The following is a 16,594-nucleotide window of genomic DNA, read 5'->3' on the forward strand; positions in this document are numbered from 1 at the left end:
AAAATGGTAGTTACTAAGAGTTGATACCGCCATGAATGTATGTGATTAAAACTACAGGATATGAGAAAAATAATTTCTTGTTTGTGTGTGTGTGTGTGTGTGTGTGTGTGTGTGTGTGTGTGTGTGTAGTCTCACTCTGTTGCCCAGGCTGGAATGCAGTGGCACACTCACAGCCACCCCAGTGTCGACCTGCTGGGCTCCGGCGACCCTTCTGCCTTAGCCTTCCAAGTAGCCAGAACTACAGGCACGAGCTACCATGCCTGGCTAATTTTTTTATTTACTGTAGAGACAAGTTCTCGCCAAGTTGCCTGGGCTGGTCTCGAACCCGCAGGTTCAGGCAATCCACTCGCCTCGGCCTCCCAAAGTACTGGGATTATAGGCTGAGCCACAAAGCCTGGCCAAGAAAAATAATTTCACATGTAATGTGTATAAGGAAAGCAGGACATATTTTGGGTAAACAGTTGTTAGGAATACAGTTTTGGTGAAAATAAAAGGAATTTTGCCTAGTTTAGAGGTTTTAAAGTTGTTGTAAGTTGAAAGAAAAAAAATGGATAAAATTAAATGGATACAGAAAGTTAGAAAGAAAAGTAAATTTTAAGGATAAAACTGAAGGTTTAACCAAGTTGTAGGTCTGTCACAGATTGAGCTTCTGGAAGGAATTTGGGGGTGCTCAAGTTGGCTAAAATTGAAAGGGTATTATTTGGTTTTTCTGTAAGTTTAACATGATTATCAGAAGCACACTGTGCATGACCAAAATCTGAGCTCCGCACTGGAATTCGGCATTTTCTTGGAGTATTGATCTGCTCTTTAATAGAAAATTATAAAAGTTTATTAAAACCTTTGCTTATGGTCAAACCGATTAAAGCTAGACTTCTTCATAAGATTTTGTTAAAATTAGCTTTAATATTAATATTACAGTTATGCCATGATAAAATTTGTTGTTTTTTTTTTTTGAGTTGGAGTCTCACTCCGTCACCCAGGCTGGAGTACAGTGGCACGCTCATGGCCACCACAGCTTTGACCTTCTGGGCACAGGCGATCCTTCCACCTTAGCCTTCCAAGTAGGTGGAACCACAGGCGTGCACCACCACATTTGGCTAATTTTTTGATTTATTGTCAAGACGAGGTCTTGCCAAGTTGCCCAAGCTGGTCTTGAACCCTGGGCTCCGGCAATCCTCTTGCCTTTGCTTCCCAAAATGCTGGGATTACAGGCGTGAACCACTGTACCCGGCCTGGTTCTCTATTTGAACATGATCTTTGTTTAACAATTGAGGCATAATTTTTAAAATTATTGTTTATCTTTCAAGTTAAACTGCAGGGAAAAAAAGACAGGAACAGATTCAGCGACCTCGCAGTACATCTGCACAGCATCTTATTGTTTAAGAAAACGCGTCTCCTCTAAGAAAGAGCAAAGGGTTTTGCCTTGTAACTTTATTTTTGAGTTTGAGTCTCACTCCGTCGCCCAGGCTGGAGTGCAGTGGCACGTTCCTGGTCACCGCAGCCTCGACCGGCTGGGCTCAGCCTCGACCTGCTGGGCTCAGGCAATCCTTCTGCCTCAGTCTTCCAAGTAGCCAGAACTACAGGTGCGTGCTGCTCTATCACGCCCTACTAATTTTTTGATTTATTGTAGAGACAATAAATATTGCCCAGGCTGGTCTCGTACCCGTGGACTCAGGCAATCCTCTCGCCTCAGTATCCCAAAGTGCTGGGATTATAGGCTTGAGCCACCGCGCCTGGCTGCCTCAGTGGAGCCCCATGGTGCTGACAGCGACCAAGCCTTCGTGGAACTCTGGAGCAGAAGGCGAGGGTCAGAGGGACCAGTCGGGCGAGTTGCCGAGGCACCATCCTTGCTGCTCCCTCCCACGCTGCCCGGAGGAGCCAGTCCCGAGCATCTTCCGCGATGGCTACTCGTGGCCAGGAGCTGGGACACCCAATGCCAAGACCTCCAGACCCAGCGCATGACCCACTTCAACCAGGACGCTTCCTACAGGCTTTCGGCCGAGGTCAAGAACAAGATTGCTTCCAAGTATGATCATCAGGCAGAAGAAGATCTTCACAATTGGATAGAAGAGGTGACAGGCATGAATATTGGCACCAATTTCTAGCTGGGCCTCAAGGATAGCATCATCCTCTGTGAACTCATAAACAAGCTGCAGCCAGGCTCAGTGAAGGTCAAAGAGTCCTCATTAAACTGGCCTAGTTGGAGAATATTGACAACTTTATTAAAGCTATACAGGCTTATGGTATGAAGCCACATGACATATTTGAGGCAAATGATCTTTTTGAGAATGGAAACACAACCCAAGTTCAGACTACTCTGGTGGCTCTTGCTGGTCTGGCTAAAACAAAAGGATTCCATACAACGATTCACATCAGCGTTAAGTATTCAGAAAAACAAACAAGACGTTTTGGTGAAGGAAAATTAAAAGCTGGCCAAAGTGTAACTGGTTTGCAGATGGGAACCAACAAATGTGCCAGCCAGGTAGGTATGATGACTTATGGGACTAGGAGGCACTTTTATGATCCCAAGATGCAAACTGACAGACCTTTTGACCAGACCACAGTTAGCCTGCAGGTGGGCACTAACAAAGAAGCCAGCCAGGTGGGATGTTAGCACCAGGTACCAGAAGAGACATCTACGATCAGAAGCAAACATTACAACCTGTGAACAACTCGACAATCTCTCTTCAGATGAGTACCAACAAAGTTACTTCCCAGAAAGGAATGAGTGTATATGGGCTTGGGCGGCAAGTGTATGACCCCAAACACTGTGCTGCTCTGACAGAACCTGTCATTTACAATGGAAGCCAAGGAACGGGAACAAATGGGTCAGAAACCAGTGACAGCGATTATCAGGCAGAATACCCAGATGAATATCATGGCGAGTACCAAGATGATTACTCCAGAGATTACCAATATGGTGACCAAGGCATTGATTATTAGAGTTACACAGAGGAGCTCAGTGTTTAGTCTGTTGTTTTTATTCAGTGAGAACCAAGTTAGCCTTGAGTAATTTTTAACTTGTCTTTCTAAAACACTATTATGCTTATTGTACCTTTTTAAAAAAGCCTTACATACATTCCTTTTTCCTTTTTCTCCCTCTTCCCTAAATGGTTGCCTTTTTTTTTTTTTTATTTGAGTTGAAGTCTCACTCTGTTGCCCAGACTGGAGTGCAGTGGCACGGCTCCTGGCCACCACAGCCTCGACCTGCTGAGCTCTGGTGATCCTTCCGCCTCAGCCTTCCAAGCAGCTGGAACTACAGGCGCACGCTACCATGCCCAGCTAATTTTTTGATTTATTGTAGAGATGAGGTCTCGCCAAGTTTCCCAGGCTGGTCTTGAACCCGCGGGCTCAGGCAATCCACTCACTTCGGCCTCCCAAAGCACGGGATTACAGGCTGAGCCACAGAGCCGGGCCAATAGTTGCCTTTTAATGCTGTAAAGTTAAATCCTACAGCATAACCAATGACTTGCATAGGAAGTAAAGAGGAATACTGTGAAAGGGGAGTGCTCTGTACAGCCAGCTCTTTGATTAAAGGTCTATGCATTTTTACAGCTTATACTTAAACTGGTATTCTCAAACAATAGGAAACTTTTTTTTTTACTGGTTCTACATAGAAGACTAAACTCATGCTTATTGCTAAATGTGGTCTTTGCCAACTAAATCTAAGATGCAGCATTTTAGAAACTTACATATCATTGTTCTGCAGTATTGTTAGCTGATTTTTAAATAAAGTCCTGACCAATGTGAAAAAAAAAAATCTTTCAGTCGTCATTTTGGGTTAAATGAATGGCTTGTGGTTAAATGACAATGACCTGGGATCCTATTCTGTGATATCAAGCATTTTAAACTTTTCCATATTTGACAGATTTTCCAAAATCAAAAATTTCAAGTTCTCAAATTCACTCTTTGTGACTCACTGACTGTTTTAGATATTAGGTTTCCCTGAAGTCCAAAAGAGACAATTTCGCTTATTTGATATGTTGAAATCACACAGGAGGCACCACAGCCTTGACCTGCTGGGCTCAGGTGATCCTTCCACCTCAACCTTTCAGGCATGTGCTACCATGTCTGGCTAATTTTTTCGATTTATTGTAGAGATGAGGTCTTACCAAGTGGCCCAGGCTGGGGTCGAACCTGTGGGCTCAGGCAAATCTCTCACCTCAGTCTCCCAAAGTGCTAGGACTATAGGAGTGAGCCACCGCGTCCGGTCGACATTGTCAAATGTGAAAGGTGTTTAATTTTTTTTTAGGTTGTATATACATATATATAAATGTGCTATTAGTATGTGTTCCAAAATTATGTGAGATTTCTATAATTTTGAAATGTCTTAGTATAGGTTGTCAGTAACAATCATGATTATTATGTGAAATTTGTGCGTGCCAAAGAAATAACCACATTTCTTTATCAGTTGTGTCTTTGACCAAATTTTCTTGTCAATTGTCTCTTTGACCATGGCTGTCCTAAGACGATTGTCTTCCACAGTTATTGTTTTGCTTTGAATCTTTTCAAAAAGCAGTTTATAATTAGCTATAAGACTCTGACAGGTGCTCTTGCATGCAGTATGTGCCATCAGACTAGGAAACAATTCCAGAATTCTTTTTTTTTTTAAGTTGGAGTCTCACTCTGTCACCCAGACTGGAGTGCAGTGGTACACTCACAGCCACCACAGCCTCCACCTGCTGTGCTCATGTGCTCCTTCCTCTGCAGTCTTTCAAGTAACTGGAACCACAGGCACGCGCTACCATGCCTGGCTAATTTTCTAATTTGTTGTAAGATGAGGTCTCAGGCTGGTGTTGAACCTGTGGGCTCGGGCAATCCTCTCATCTTGGCCTCTCAAAGTGATGGATTATAGGCATGAGCCACTGTGCCCGGCCAATTCCAGGACTCTTAGTGGAGAGGTTACGTGTCCATGAGGGTAGCTGATCCAATATCAGAACGGCAAGTTAATAGGCAGAACAGAAGCTAATTACATGGACAGGACTAATGAAGGCTGAAATAATTTTTACGACCTTTTGTTTAGAACATTGCTTTCTGGTTTTTTCCCTCACAGAGTCAAGAAAACCTTTAATCTTTTGAGCTACTAACAGCTTTTAACAACCGAGTAAAAGGTACTCCCGTGGGCAAAATTTGAAGCATATATTTTCCTCTCTGCCTGATTTCTCCAGATTCTGTGAGTATTGTTAATTTATGGCGATATAATTATCCGCATAAGCGGAGTAAGAATCTGTTTTCTCTGTAAGAGGAAGCTGGTGCAGACCAGAGCCGATGACCCCCAGTTCCACTTCGGTCCTCACCGCATCATTACAGCACTGAAGACTCCTCCCTCCTCCCCTAAGAGAAGGGAAGAGGCCGCCAGTTTGTGGCCTGCGACGACGAGACAGCAGCTCCCGCCCCGCGCCTGCGCGCCTGGCACGCCCCTGCACTCCACCGCGGCATCGCCCGACGGGGCGGGCCCTCCAGCATCAGGAAAGGAGCAGAAAGGCATCAGGAAAGGAGCAGAACTCCCTCCGGGGAGGATGAAGGACATCTTCATTGTGAGATCCAAGAAGACCGCGGGGCCGAAGGGGCCGGGGATGTCCGGCTGGCGCTCAGGAAAGCGCACGGGATCCCGAGGGCGAAGGTTTGGGTTGGGGCACATTCTGAGTCGTTTCCTGTTTTCCTCCTTTACTCTGCCCTATGGGAACTCTGGCTAAAAACCTGCCAGTCACTGCTTCCTCCCCTGTGCCTTGACTCCCAGCTGTGGCGGACAACCTAGTTTTTCCACCCCTCCCCATAGCTCCTCTTAAGTCTCCATCAGCTGCTGGTCCCCACCAGTACCCTTGGGATCCCAGGTGGCTCACTCTGTTTCTTCGAAGTCTGAATTGCCCTCTGTGGGGTGAGGCACTGCCCATCTTTGACCCTCTGGCAGAGGAATGTCTCTTGTATGCAACGTGGATGCGCAGACTGGCGACTTTAGTTAACTGCTGTCTCTAGGGAATATGGTACAATAAAGTGTGGATCCCACTTTGCTCATGGCAGCAAATTCACCTTTTTCTGAGGTGATTGTGGATCTTATAAAATCTGATAATGAGATTTGAAAGTTTTGCTTAGAGTTTGATGGTTAAATATCGGTTTAATGAAAAGTGAATATCTGGCAGGGTGCGGTGGCTCAAGTCTTAATTCCTACACTTTGAGAGACCAAGGAGGGAGGATTGCTTGAAGCTAGGGGTTTGAGGCCAGCCTGGGCAAGAGAGCAAGACCTTATCTTTACAAAAGAAATACAAAATTAGCCCTGTGTGGTGGTATGGGTCTGGAGTCCCAGCTACTCAGGCGGCAGAAGGATTGCCTGAGCCTCTGCACTCCAGCCTGGGTGTCAGCGTGAGATCTCGACTTAAGAATTTTAAATAAGCAAATATCTATCTATCTATGTATGACTTTTATGCTTATTTCCTCTTTGAATTGTGTTTTGGGCCGAGTGTGTGGAGCTCACTTTGGATTCCCAGACTCCTCCTTTCAGGCCTAGTTCTGGGTACCCAGGACCAGCAGCTGAAGGGTGAAGGGTTGGGGGAGTGGATGCCGTGCCTTTGTGGCCGCTGAATAGGAAGACCTGTCTGATCTGGGACCAGCGAGTAGGCGGCCCGCCCTGGACCCTGGGTACCCACGGGACCTGAGTCTCTGGTAAGGCACTCCCCTCCTGGACTTCCACCCCAGATGATGTTACCATCACCAACACAATCCAAAGAGAAAAGCTTAAAAACTTTCTTCTTGTGTGTTTTTCTTTTAAATATACATATGCCATGAACATATGCTTTTAAATAAACTAACATTTAACCACAGACTAAACAAAAATCCTTTCATGATCAGATTCTAATCAGGAAACAGTTGGCATTTTTCTGGGTTTTTAACTTTTTTTTTGCCAGCAGTGTCCTCCCAAGGCCCTTAACCAAGGTGATGACTTAGCCATGGACTTAACTCCAAAGAGATGGCAAGAGGTTTTTACAAGATACAAAATTACCCGAGATAAAGGAAATTTGCTGCCATCAACAAAGAGGGACCCACATTTCTATATCACCACATTTCCTAGGGTACACCCCTATCCTCATGGCAGCAGCTGCTGGCCACTGTCAAACACCCCTCAAATGAGAAGCTGGCCTGTATAAGTCAGCCCGAGGCAGGAAGTGGGGAAGAGGGTGAAGCCACTTCCAGGGCCCCTGAACTTGGTCTCAGAAATGGTGACCTGTCATTGTGAACCCCCCAATTGTGGAGAGCCTGGGGGGGTGTCTGACCTGGTGCCCCATGACTCATCAATCCACCTGTTCAGGACTTGAGTCTGAATAAACCAGGTTATTAAGGAACTGGTCAAATTCCTGCTGCTGTGAAAGAAGTGGAGTTGGGGTCAAAGGGCCTGAAAATATTCCCTCCTGGATTCCAGGAGGGCTGGAATGTCCTCAGTATCACAAGCTGAGAACCCAGGCCTCCCACCCACCACCCTGAGCATATGGGGGAAGGGCATTACCATTGTGGCCTTCAGAGTCTCAAGGTCATCATGTTTGATCTGTGGACATAACAGTGATACTCAGGCCCTTGTGACCTTGACCCCCTGACAGGACACACACACACACACACACACACACACACACACACATACCCCCCTCCATGCCCACACAAACATGTAGGACATGAACACTGCATCAGAGCGTGATGGGTCAGCTTGCTCTTCCCCCACCTTCTATAGTACCAGGTGAGAGTTGGCTGAGGAGGGAATTTTAGGGATGGGGGATGGGCAGAGTAACCCGGCCTCTCTTGGGCACCCATTGAGATTGAGAGGTGCCTGGTGAGTCAGTCGTGCACTGGTTGCTCTCCTCGACTGCCAGCCCATAGTGCCTGGCCATTCTCACTCCAGACACCTGTATGGATCCCCACAGGTGGGAGGCACCCCACAGACTTCCCTATGAGTCCCATGTCAAGGCCCCATCTGGCAGTTGGATCATTCAGGTCACTGAATGATCAAGGCCACAGACAAGGTGTGCTGAGCCCTGGGCAAATGTTTTTGGCAGGGTATCTGTCTACACACTTTGGTGCCATTGTGCCAGTGCAATTTCACATGAAAGTGGACAAAAATTGTTCACAGCAGCAAGCACATGGAAACAACCATGCTGCCTGTCAAAAGAAGTCTGGGTAAAAAAATGTGATACATATACACAATAGAATATTACATGGTCATAAAGAAGAACAAAATCATGAACTTCTCAGCAACCTGGATGGACTTAGAGCCTAATACTGAATAATCTTTCACAGAAGCAAATAACTGAGTATTACATGTTCTCACTCATAAGCGAACCTTGAACAATTATTGTAATACTATAAGAAAAGGATCGGCAGTAGCAGAAAATTGTTGGGAGGGGGACGAGGAAGTGGAATTGGCAGTAGTGGGAATTTGCCTCGGGAAGGGGGAGCATACCTCATCAATAAGGGTAGCTGCATAATGAATATTTATATACCTAACCCTGAATTGTAAAAAAAATCAGGTAAAATAAATACTGTGCCAACTAGTGGGAATAACCCATTACCCTCTATGTCACCCTCCTGAACCTGCACCCGGCTACTGAGCTCTGGAAAACCCTTTTGTCACAGGTCCCACAGCTCCTTGGAAGACCTGGTACACCTCGCATTTGGGGTGGAGACAGTGGAAGGGCTAGGGATCTCGAGGTTGGGAGCACCCAAGAAGGGAAGAAGAGACATATCCTGCTCCTGGGTCAGTCCAACTCCTGAGAGGAACATTCTGAGAATTGCCAAGGAAGCTCTGTCCCCCACCCCAGGCTTTCCAGGGCGTGAGGGTTTTCGGGGACTGGGTTTCCTCTCATCCTGCAGACCTGCCTTCTCCAGCTCCCCCCAAACAAATAGGGTCTAATGTCTCAGATAACACCCTTATCCCATAACTATACTCCTTGTCACCAGGGTGTCCCTGACTGAGCCCTGAAACACACAGGCACATGGGAAATGTTTGGAGCACATCTACATTTAGAGCCTTTTTACAGGTATGTCCACACAAATGCACACACGCAGTGCTGTCTCCATAATTTCTCTCCCGGGCTGGAGTTCCTGCCCCATAACCAGGACCTGACATTTAACTGGAAGGGCTCACAGCAAAATGAACCCATGGGACTGCTTGTCAGTAAGTCTCAGAACTTCAGGATGATGACAGCAGAGCACTCACTCACCAATTTCATGCCATTGGAAGTGGGGCTGTGTGCAATTGCACAGGTCACCTGTGCCTAGGAAGCTCACCCTGCCAACTACCCCCAGGTTCCCCCCCCTACAGTTTGGGCGAATAGGACCCAGCCAGGAGGATTGGAGGGGTGAGCAGGGCGAGGCTGGTGCAGGTGGGAGAGGGCACACTGGGGACACAGGGTTCCAGGGCCCCAGTCCCCCATAATCTGCTACTACTCACAATGAAGCAGCCCATGGCAGTGCAGGATTCTTGGGGCAGGACCTGCTGGGGAGGAACGGGTGTAAGAAAAGTGTCTTGGAGAAACTCCTTCCACACAACCCGCTGCAACAGTGTCCTTAGCTGGCAGAGGCCATGACAGTCCAGGACTCAGCATGGGAACCGGATGAAGACACCCTTCTGGAAGGCAAAGCCCCAGAAGGATCCATGTATGTGGCAAAGCCCCGCGGAAAGTCTTGAGGAAAGTTCTGACAGTCCAGGACTCAGCATGGGAACTGGATGAAGACACCCTTCTGGAAGGCAAAGCCCCAGAAGGATCCATGTATGTGGCAAAGCCCCGCGGAAAGTCTTGAGGAAATTCTACATGAATGTCCTGTGACTCATGGTCGCCTGTTTGTTCCCATGATATTGCTATGCTTATACCTTACAGGAATAATATGCTTAAATCTCCCCTTGGGAAAGAATGCTGTGACTAAAGTTAAGGGTTACAGCATCTATAATGTCAATAACAAAGCAGTCAATGTTTCACCATTGGCCATGCCTCAGGAAATGCAAATAGCAACCCAACGGGTCACAATGAACCAACCAATTACTCTAAAACCTACTATGACAAAGTGTACTTTTAACTGTTCTACTTTATGTTAAAACTATGGTACCGAGAAATGACACAAACTGAGGTACAAACTGAAGCAAACACAGTTAAGCCATACAAACAACACCAGAGTAGCCACAAGTTTAAAGCTTTGAAACAATATTACAAACCCTTGCCAACTGTTAGAGCAGGCCCCCATATAGGCTTTAATATGAATGGTAGAATTTGGTGGGTACCTAGAGGAAAGAGTAATATGCAAAACTTAGAATGGCTTGACCCTCCACTACCTTATACAGGTGCATATGATGATGATATGGTTAGAAAAGTCTGGATAGATGAAAGACATGTTAAGTAGAAAAACTTATCTTTATAGGAAAAAATAAAATGCAGTGGGTCCCCTTGGTGCCTGCTTTCTAAAAACCCAAAGGTCAACGCTTAGTAAAAAGTGAAATGATTGATATATATAAATAAAACATAGATACTGCCTCATCACAGACAGTGACCTTTAAATTAAAACTACAGAAAGGTTATATGCCTAACATCTTTATATCTATAAAGACTGTTTACCTTTATAAAGCGTAAGTTTTACTTTCCACTTGCTGATCTTTTGACTAATATTAACCTTGCCCTTTTAATAAGTTACCACTTCCAAGAACAACTACTTCTTATATGTAGACATTATTAAATTGTATAATTATGCAAAAATCATAAGAATTGTAAAATCATTAGTACGTCATACAATCGTTTTGATATGTTTTGATTGTTAATTATTTTTTTTACTGTTAACTTTCTGCTAAGTGTGTGCCAAAAATTATGATATAAATAAATCAGCACTGCTGTGCTTCAGTGCCAGAGTGCCTGAAAAGAACTCTGGTCACGACTCTTCCTTCCCTCGCCTCATCACGCCTCCTTCTCGGGTCCCCGTGAACCCCCCCAGAGCTGGCCTCCGGCACTTAGCCTTAGGGACCTCAGATCTCCCCACCCCGCAATGACTCCACGGAGTCAGTCACCTTCTCCTCCCTGTCTTCCCAGCACAGGGGCCAGCGGGTTTGTGCTCCGGGAGGGGTGTGGCTGATTTTAGAGCTGCGCAGGTGGAGGGATGGGAGGTGGAGCCTTCCCTGGGCAGGGAACCAAGCTGATGAGTGAGAGAAAGAGAAAGCAAAAGAGACAGAGACAGACAAGAAGAGAGGGACAGAGACAAACAAGAAGAGAGGGACAGAGAGACAGTAGAGAGACAGAGACAGAGGAAACAGACAGACAGACAGAGATAGAGACCCACAGGAGAGTGGCAGAGATCTAAGGGACCTGGGAGGGTAAGGACCGATCCCTAGACTGGGAACCTTGGCTCTCTGAGCTGGGGTGGGACCCTCTGAGTCCCTCGCAAACCCCAGTTACCTGAGACGGGGAGGGACAGAGGGAAGCCTTGGAAGGCAGCCTGGGGGAACACCCACAGCTCAGGAGAGTGGGGCCAGCCAGGTGGGGGTGGGTGTGCAGAGGAATCTGACAAGGTCCTTGCAGGGAAGTGTCCTTGGGTCTAGGAGGAGACAGGACCTGCAAGAGCCAGAAGGAGGACTCAGGGTCAAGGGTCTGTGCATGCGGCAGGGGCGGCTGGCATTATTGTGCGTCTGCCTTCAAGAGAGGATGAGGTCAGGCATTCTGCTGATCAGGCTCTCCTGACCCCAACTGACCGGTGCCCCCAGCCCTACCAGGTCTCACCCACCCTGGCTCCATCTCCCGCCTCCTCCTCATGTCACAGCCTCCTAGCTCAGCAGGCCACTGCCCTGCTCTTGGCACCCTTTCCTAGGGTTGCTGGAACGAAGTATCACAACTTGGGCGATGATTAGAAATCTGTTCTCTCAGGTCTGGCGGCCAGAAGGCTGAGGTCAAAGTGCCTTGTAGGGGAGGCTCTTGAGGGCCAGGAGGGGGTTTTGTTCTGAGCCTCGCTCCTTAGTGGGTAGGTGGTTGTCTTTTTCTCCTTGGTTTTTTCCCTGTGTGTATCTGTCAAATTTCCCCCTCTTTTTTTTTTTTGAGTTGGAGTCTCACTCTGTCACCCAGGCTGGAGTGCAGTGGCATGCTCGCAGTCACTGCAGTCTCAGCCTGCTGGGCTCATGTGATCCTTCTGCCTGAACCTTGCAAATAACTGGAACTACAGGCACGCACCACCATGCCTGGTTAATTTTTTGATTTATTGTAGAGACGAGGTCTTGCCAATTTGCCCACGCTGGCCTCGAACCTTTGAGCTCAGGCAATCCTCTTGCCTCAGCCTCCCAGGCTTGAGCCACCGCACCCTGCCATATTTCCCCCTTTTTATAAGGGTACCTTGAGCACCAGGAAGACCTTCTAGGGAAGGGCACAATGCAACCCATTACACCCTCGAAGAGCCCAGATAGATAGGACCTACAGATCACACAGCCCTGGTGAGTTTCATGTGGGTTAACTAGACCCCAGCTGTCCCCTTCCTGCCACTTAGGAGTGCATTTCATTTCTGAAACCCCCTTCCACACCCAGGAAGTCCAGATCTCTCCCTGAGCCGTCTCAGAATTCTAGAGTGGGAGAGCGAAGGAGGCTGTGCCTGTACCAGCCGAAAGGCTTCACCTCAGTCAGGGCAGTGTCTCACAGGTGTAATTCCAGCACTTTGGGAGTCCTAGGCGAGATGATTGCTTGAGACCAGCAGATGGAGACCAACCAGGGCAACATAGTGAGGCCCCCATCTGTTTTTTATTTAAATTAAGTTAGAAGGCTTCATCTCTACAAGGTTGTCTTCTTGCTCGACCCATCCTCTCCCTCCATGACTGTCTCTCAAGGACCACCATCTGGAGACATTTTGTGTTTCATTCCAGACAGTACCAACTTTTTTATAGCAGTATTTTAAGATTTTTATTTATTTATTATTATTTGTTATACATGCAGGATCTCACTATATTGCCTAGGGTAGCCTTGAACTCCTGGCCTCAAGCAATCCTCCTACCTTGGCCTCCCAAAGTGCTAGGATTATAGGTGTGGGGCACCAATCCGGCTCCTGTAACTTTATCGTGCTATAATTCACAGACCATGCAATTCACTTACTGCAGTGCACAATTCCATTTACAGAACTGGGAAACCATCACCCATTTTAGAACATTTTAATCACCTCAAGGAGAACTTTTGTCTCTCTGAGATATTGACACCAATCCTCACCTCCCCGTTCCCCAAGAGCCCTGGGCAGCCATTCATCTACCTCCTGTCACTGGGGGTTTGCTTATCCAGGTATTTCATAAAAATGGACTCATACTTTATAAGGCCTTTCGTGTCTGGCTGGCTTCACCGTGCATGATGATTTTGAGGGTCATCCGTGTTGTAACGTGTCAGTCCTTCGTTTCTTCTGAAGGCTGAATAACGGTCTACTGTGTGATGGATCCATTTTGTCTCTCTGTTCATCCACTGAAGAACATTTGGGCTGTTTCTACCTTCTGGTTACTAAGAATAATGCGGCTATGAACTTTCATGTATGAGTTTTTCTGTGGACAGATGTTTTCATTTCTTGTGGATTCATATGTAGGAATGGAATTGCTGGATCATATGGTAAATGTGTTTTTAACCTTTTGAGGAAAAGTCAGGCTATTTTCCATGGTGTGTCTGCACCATTTTCCATTCCCAGCAGCAGTGTGTGAGGGTTCTAGTTTCTCCACACCCTCATCAACACTTGTTATTATCTGTCTTTAATTGCAGTCATTGTAGTGTACTGAAATGATACCACATTAAATTTTTGATTTACATTTATCTGTGACTAACGAGGTCACAGGATCTTTTCTTGTGCTAATGAACACTTGCATATCCTGTGGGAATGTATATTCAGAACCCTTGCCCATTTTTAATTTGACGTCTTGTCCTCCTATTTTAAGGTGCAAGGATTCTTTTTGTATTCTGAATACAAATTTCTTATCAACTATGCAAATATTTTTTTCCCATTCTGTGGGCTGCCTTTCCACTTTCTTGATGGTGTCCTTTGAAGCACAACAGTTGTACATTTTGATTATGACTCCATACCATACTTTTAAATATACCATTTAAAAAATAAAATTACTTTGATGTATTTTTAGGTAGCAGACATAAATCTGTAAAGCCTGGAGACAATTACACATAGCTAGAAAGTAGCCTCAACTTCACAAGAGACATACCTCCTCTGAGCTCCCCTCAACCAACTTTTGAGGTCCTCTCTGCTTCCTCTACCCTCTCTTCCTACACCCCCCTCCACCAACCCTGGATTCCAACTTCTCCTGCAGGCAGACAATGGAAATCTGTCCAATTTCTGCTTCTAAACTTCCCCCAGGTCCACCTCCCTGTGGTCAGAGGAATTGAAGGGCTTTCCCTCTAACCATGTTTACTATCCTCCTGGGTGAGGCTGATAAGCTTCTAAAATACAAGTTTCCCCTTCTCTTTCTTGGAAAGGCCTCAGTGGCTGGTGGCTCAGAATTCTTAGGTCCTTGTCTGGTCACAGGCCTGGCCTCATGCTGGCCTGGTTGTCACCAGCAACTGGGGGCAACCTCCCCTGATGGCTGGGACTGCTGCCGCGGCCTCAGCTCCAGGAAGCACTATGGGGTCACTGAGGTAGGATGGAAACCTATGCAGTGGTCCAAAAATGACTCCTCCACGGAAGGGGTGGATACTTACACAGAGTGGCCCTGTAGAGAACATATGAGGAGACTGGCCCTGGGGAAGGAGAACATTGCAGAGCCACAGAAATGCCAGGTACAGTCAGCTGCTAGCCCTGTTTCCTCACCCATGTACATTTTGATTATGACTCCATACCATACTTTTAAATATACCATTTAAAAAATAAAATTACTTTGATGTATTTTTAGGTAGCAGACATAAATCTGTAAAGCCTGGAGACAATTACACATAGCTAGAAAGTAGCCTCAACTTCACAAGAGACATACCTCCTCTGAGCTCCCCTCAACCAACTTTTGAGGTCCTCTCTGCTTCCTCTACCCTCCCATCACCTGTTTTCACAAGGCAGCGTGAGTTCTGGAGAAAGTCCACAGACCTTGCTCTGAGAAACGCTGGCTATTCTGGGAAAGACAGGGTTCAGGGTAGACTTTCCTCTTCTAGTGATTTCCTCAAGAAGAGATGAGGCCTGTGTCCAGTCCAAAGACCAGCCCTTTTCTACCGCACTCTGGCTCATCTCTACCCCTTGTCCACCATCCACAGCCCCACCCACCCCTCACAGGTGACCCCCTGTTTCTTCAAGGTCATCCACTACTGGCGCTTTCCCAAGGACAGCAGCAGGACCCACCAGACTCCCCAAGACCATGGGGCCCAAGTGGCTGGACTGTTCCACCCCCACCTCTGGCCTGGTGTCTTCAAGCCCCCTAGAGTGACCCCTAAGTCTGGAGCCTGCGATTGTCAGTGCGAGTTCAACCAGGCCTCAGAGTGGTGACCAGTGACCCTCCTGCTGCTCCTTCTGCCCCTGCTGACTGGTGGCATCACCTCTCACTGAGGGGGGACATCCCAAGTGGAATAGCCCCCTACATGGAAAGGGGCTGGAGTCTCTCACCACTGGACCTGCTGGGGGCTTGTGAGGTGCAGCCAAGGCCCCTAGTCTTTTCCCGGGGGTGGGGGCTCATAAGCAGGCAGAGAGGGTGATCCCTGCAGAGGGGCAGCTCTGGCCGGAACTCATACTGGGATCAGCCTTCGTGGACACCTGTGGTCCCAGTTGTCACCTCTGGGGCCCACTGCCAGGGGTGATCACGTGCAGGGACTGTAGGTTGGTTGCTGTCCACCTCACTTCAGGCACAGGGGCTGTCAGGGGGTGGGCAATGTGGACCCTCCTTCTGGAGCTCTGGGAGACAAATTGTGATGGGTGGGGCCCAGGACTGTGGGCAAGGAGCAAAGACAAACTGGGAGTGGGACGGCAAACATCTGGTCCTTGGACTGTCCATACAATGTGATCTCTCTCACCCCTTCCTGGGGACTCCTGGGAAAGTCCATCCCCGGCCATGTGTGGTCCCTGCAGGATTTTGCTATTCCTGGAATAGCAATCGTTTCTTGAGGTGAAGTCTGCTGACTCTCTCCAGTCCCAGACTTGCCCGGCCACAGCAGATGGCATCCCCATGGGATGTCTCTGGTGTCTATGTGGCATGGACTGAACCCCAGCCACTCCCCTGCCTGTTGTTCTGAGGTCCCCACAGCTTATTATTCTGTCCTGTCTCCACGATGTCCCCCAACAGTCACTGTTATATTGGTGAGATGTGAACCCAGCCGAGACCACCCTGGAGGACTTATGTCTCACATCTAGGGTGACATCAGTGGCCATAAGGATGACCCTTGAACACCATCGCCACTAACCTAGCTTCCAGTCACACCACCCCAGGCCATACAGTCCAACCCCATCCTGGGCCCAGAACTGCCTCAACCTGACACCCTTCCCTCCCTCAAAACCCCCTCTGGGACTTCACCCTGGAGTTTCCACAGCCTCCACTCGGGAAACAGCAGGTTCCCATCAGCTAAACACTGGTGGAAAAAGGGTGGACTGAACTCTTGCAGGCTGGTCATTTCCTCCTCAGCACTCCTGGGTGGCCCTTATTCTTGGT

General features: G+C 47.5%; 1 protein-coding gene and 1 pseudogene across 1 annotated transcript in view; both read left to right on the forward strand.

Annotated features, from left to right (window-relative positions):
* The window catches only part of MMP25 (matrix metallopeptidase 25), a 62,224-nt gene extending 46,723 nt beyond the window's left edge, over window positions 1-15,501 (forward strand). The window contains 1 exon segment of the mRNA XM_008063927.2: window positions 15,370-15,501. Within this exon segment, the coding sequence (XP_008062118.2) occupies window positions 15,370-15,501 (132 nt within the window).
* LOC103266312 lies at window positions 1,959-2,943 on the forward strand (annotated as a pseudogene).
* Window positions 15,502-16,594: the final 1,093 nt, after the last annotated feature.

This window comes from Carlito syrichta, unplaced genomic scaffold, assembly GCF_000164805.1.
Source record: "Carlito syrichta isolate Samal-C Ts95f unplaced genomic scaffold, Tarsius_syrichta-2.0.1 Scaffold307141, whole genome shotgun sequence".
NCBI classification, from domain to species: domain Eukaryota; kingdom Metazoa; phylum Chordata; class Mammalia; order Primates; family Tarsiidae; genus Carlito; species Carlito syrichta.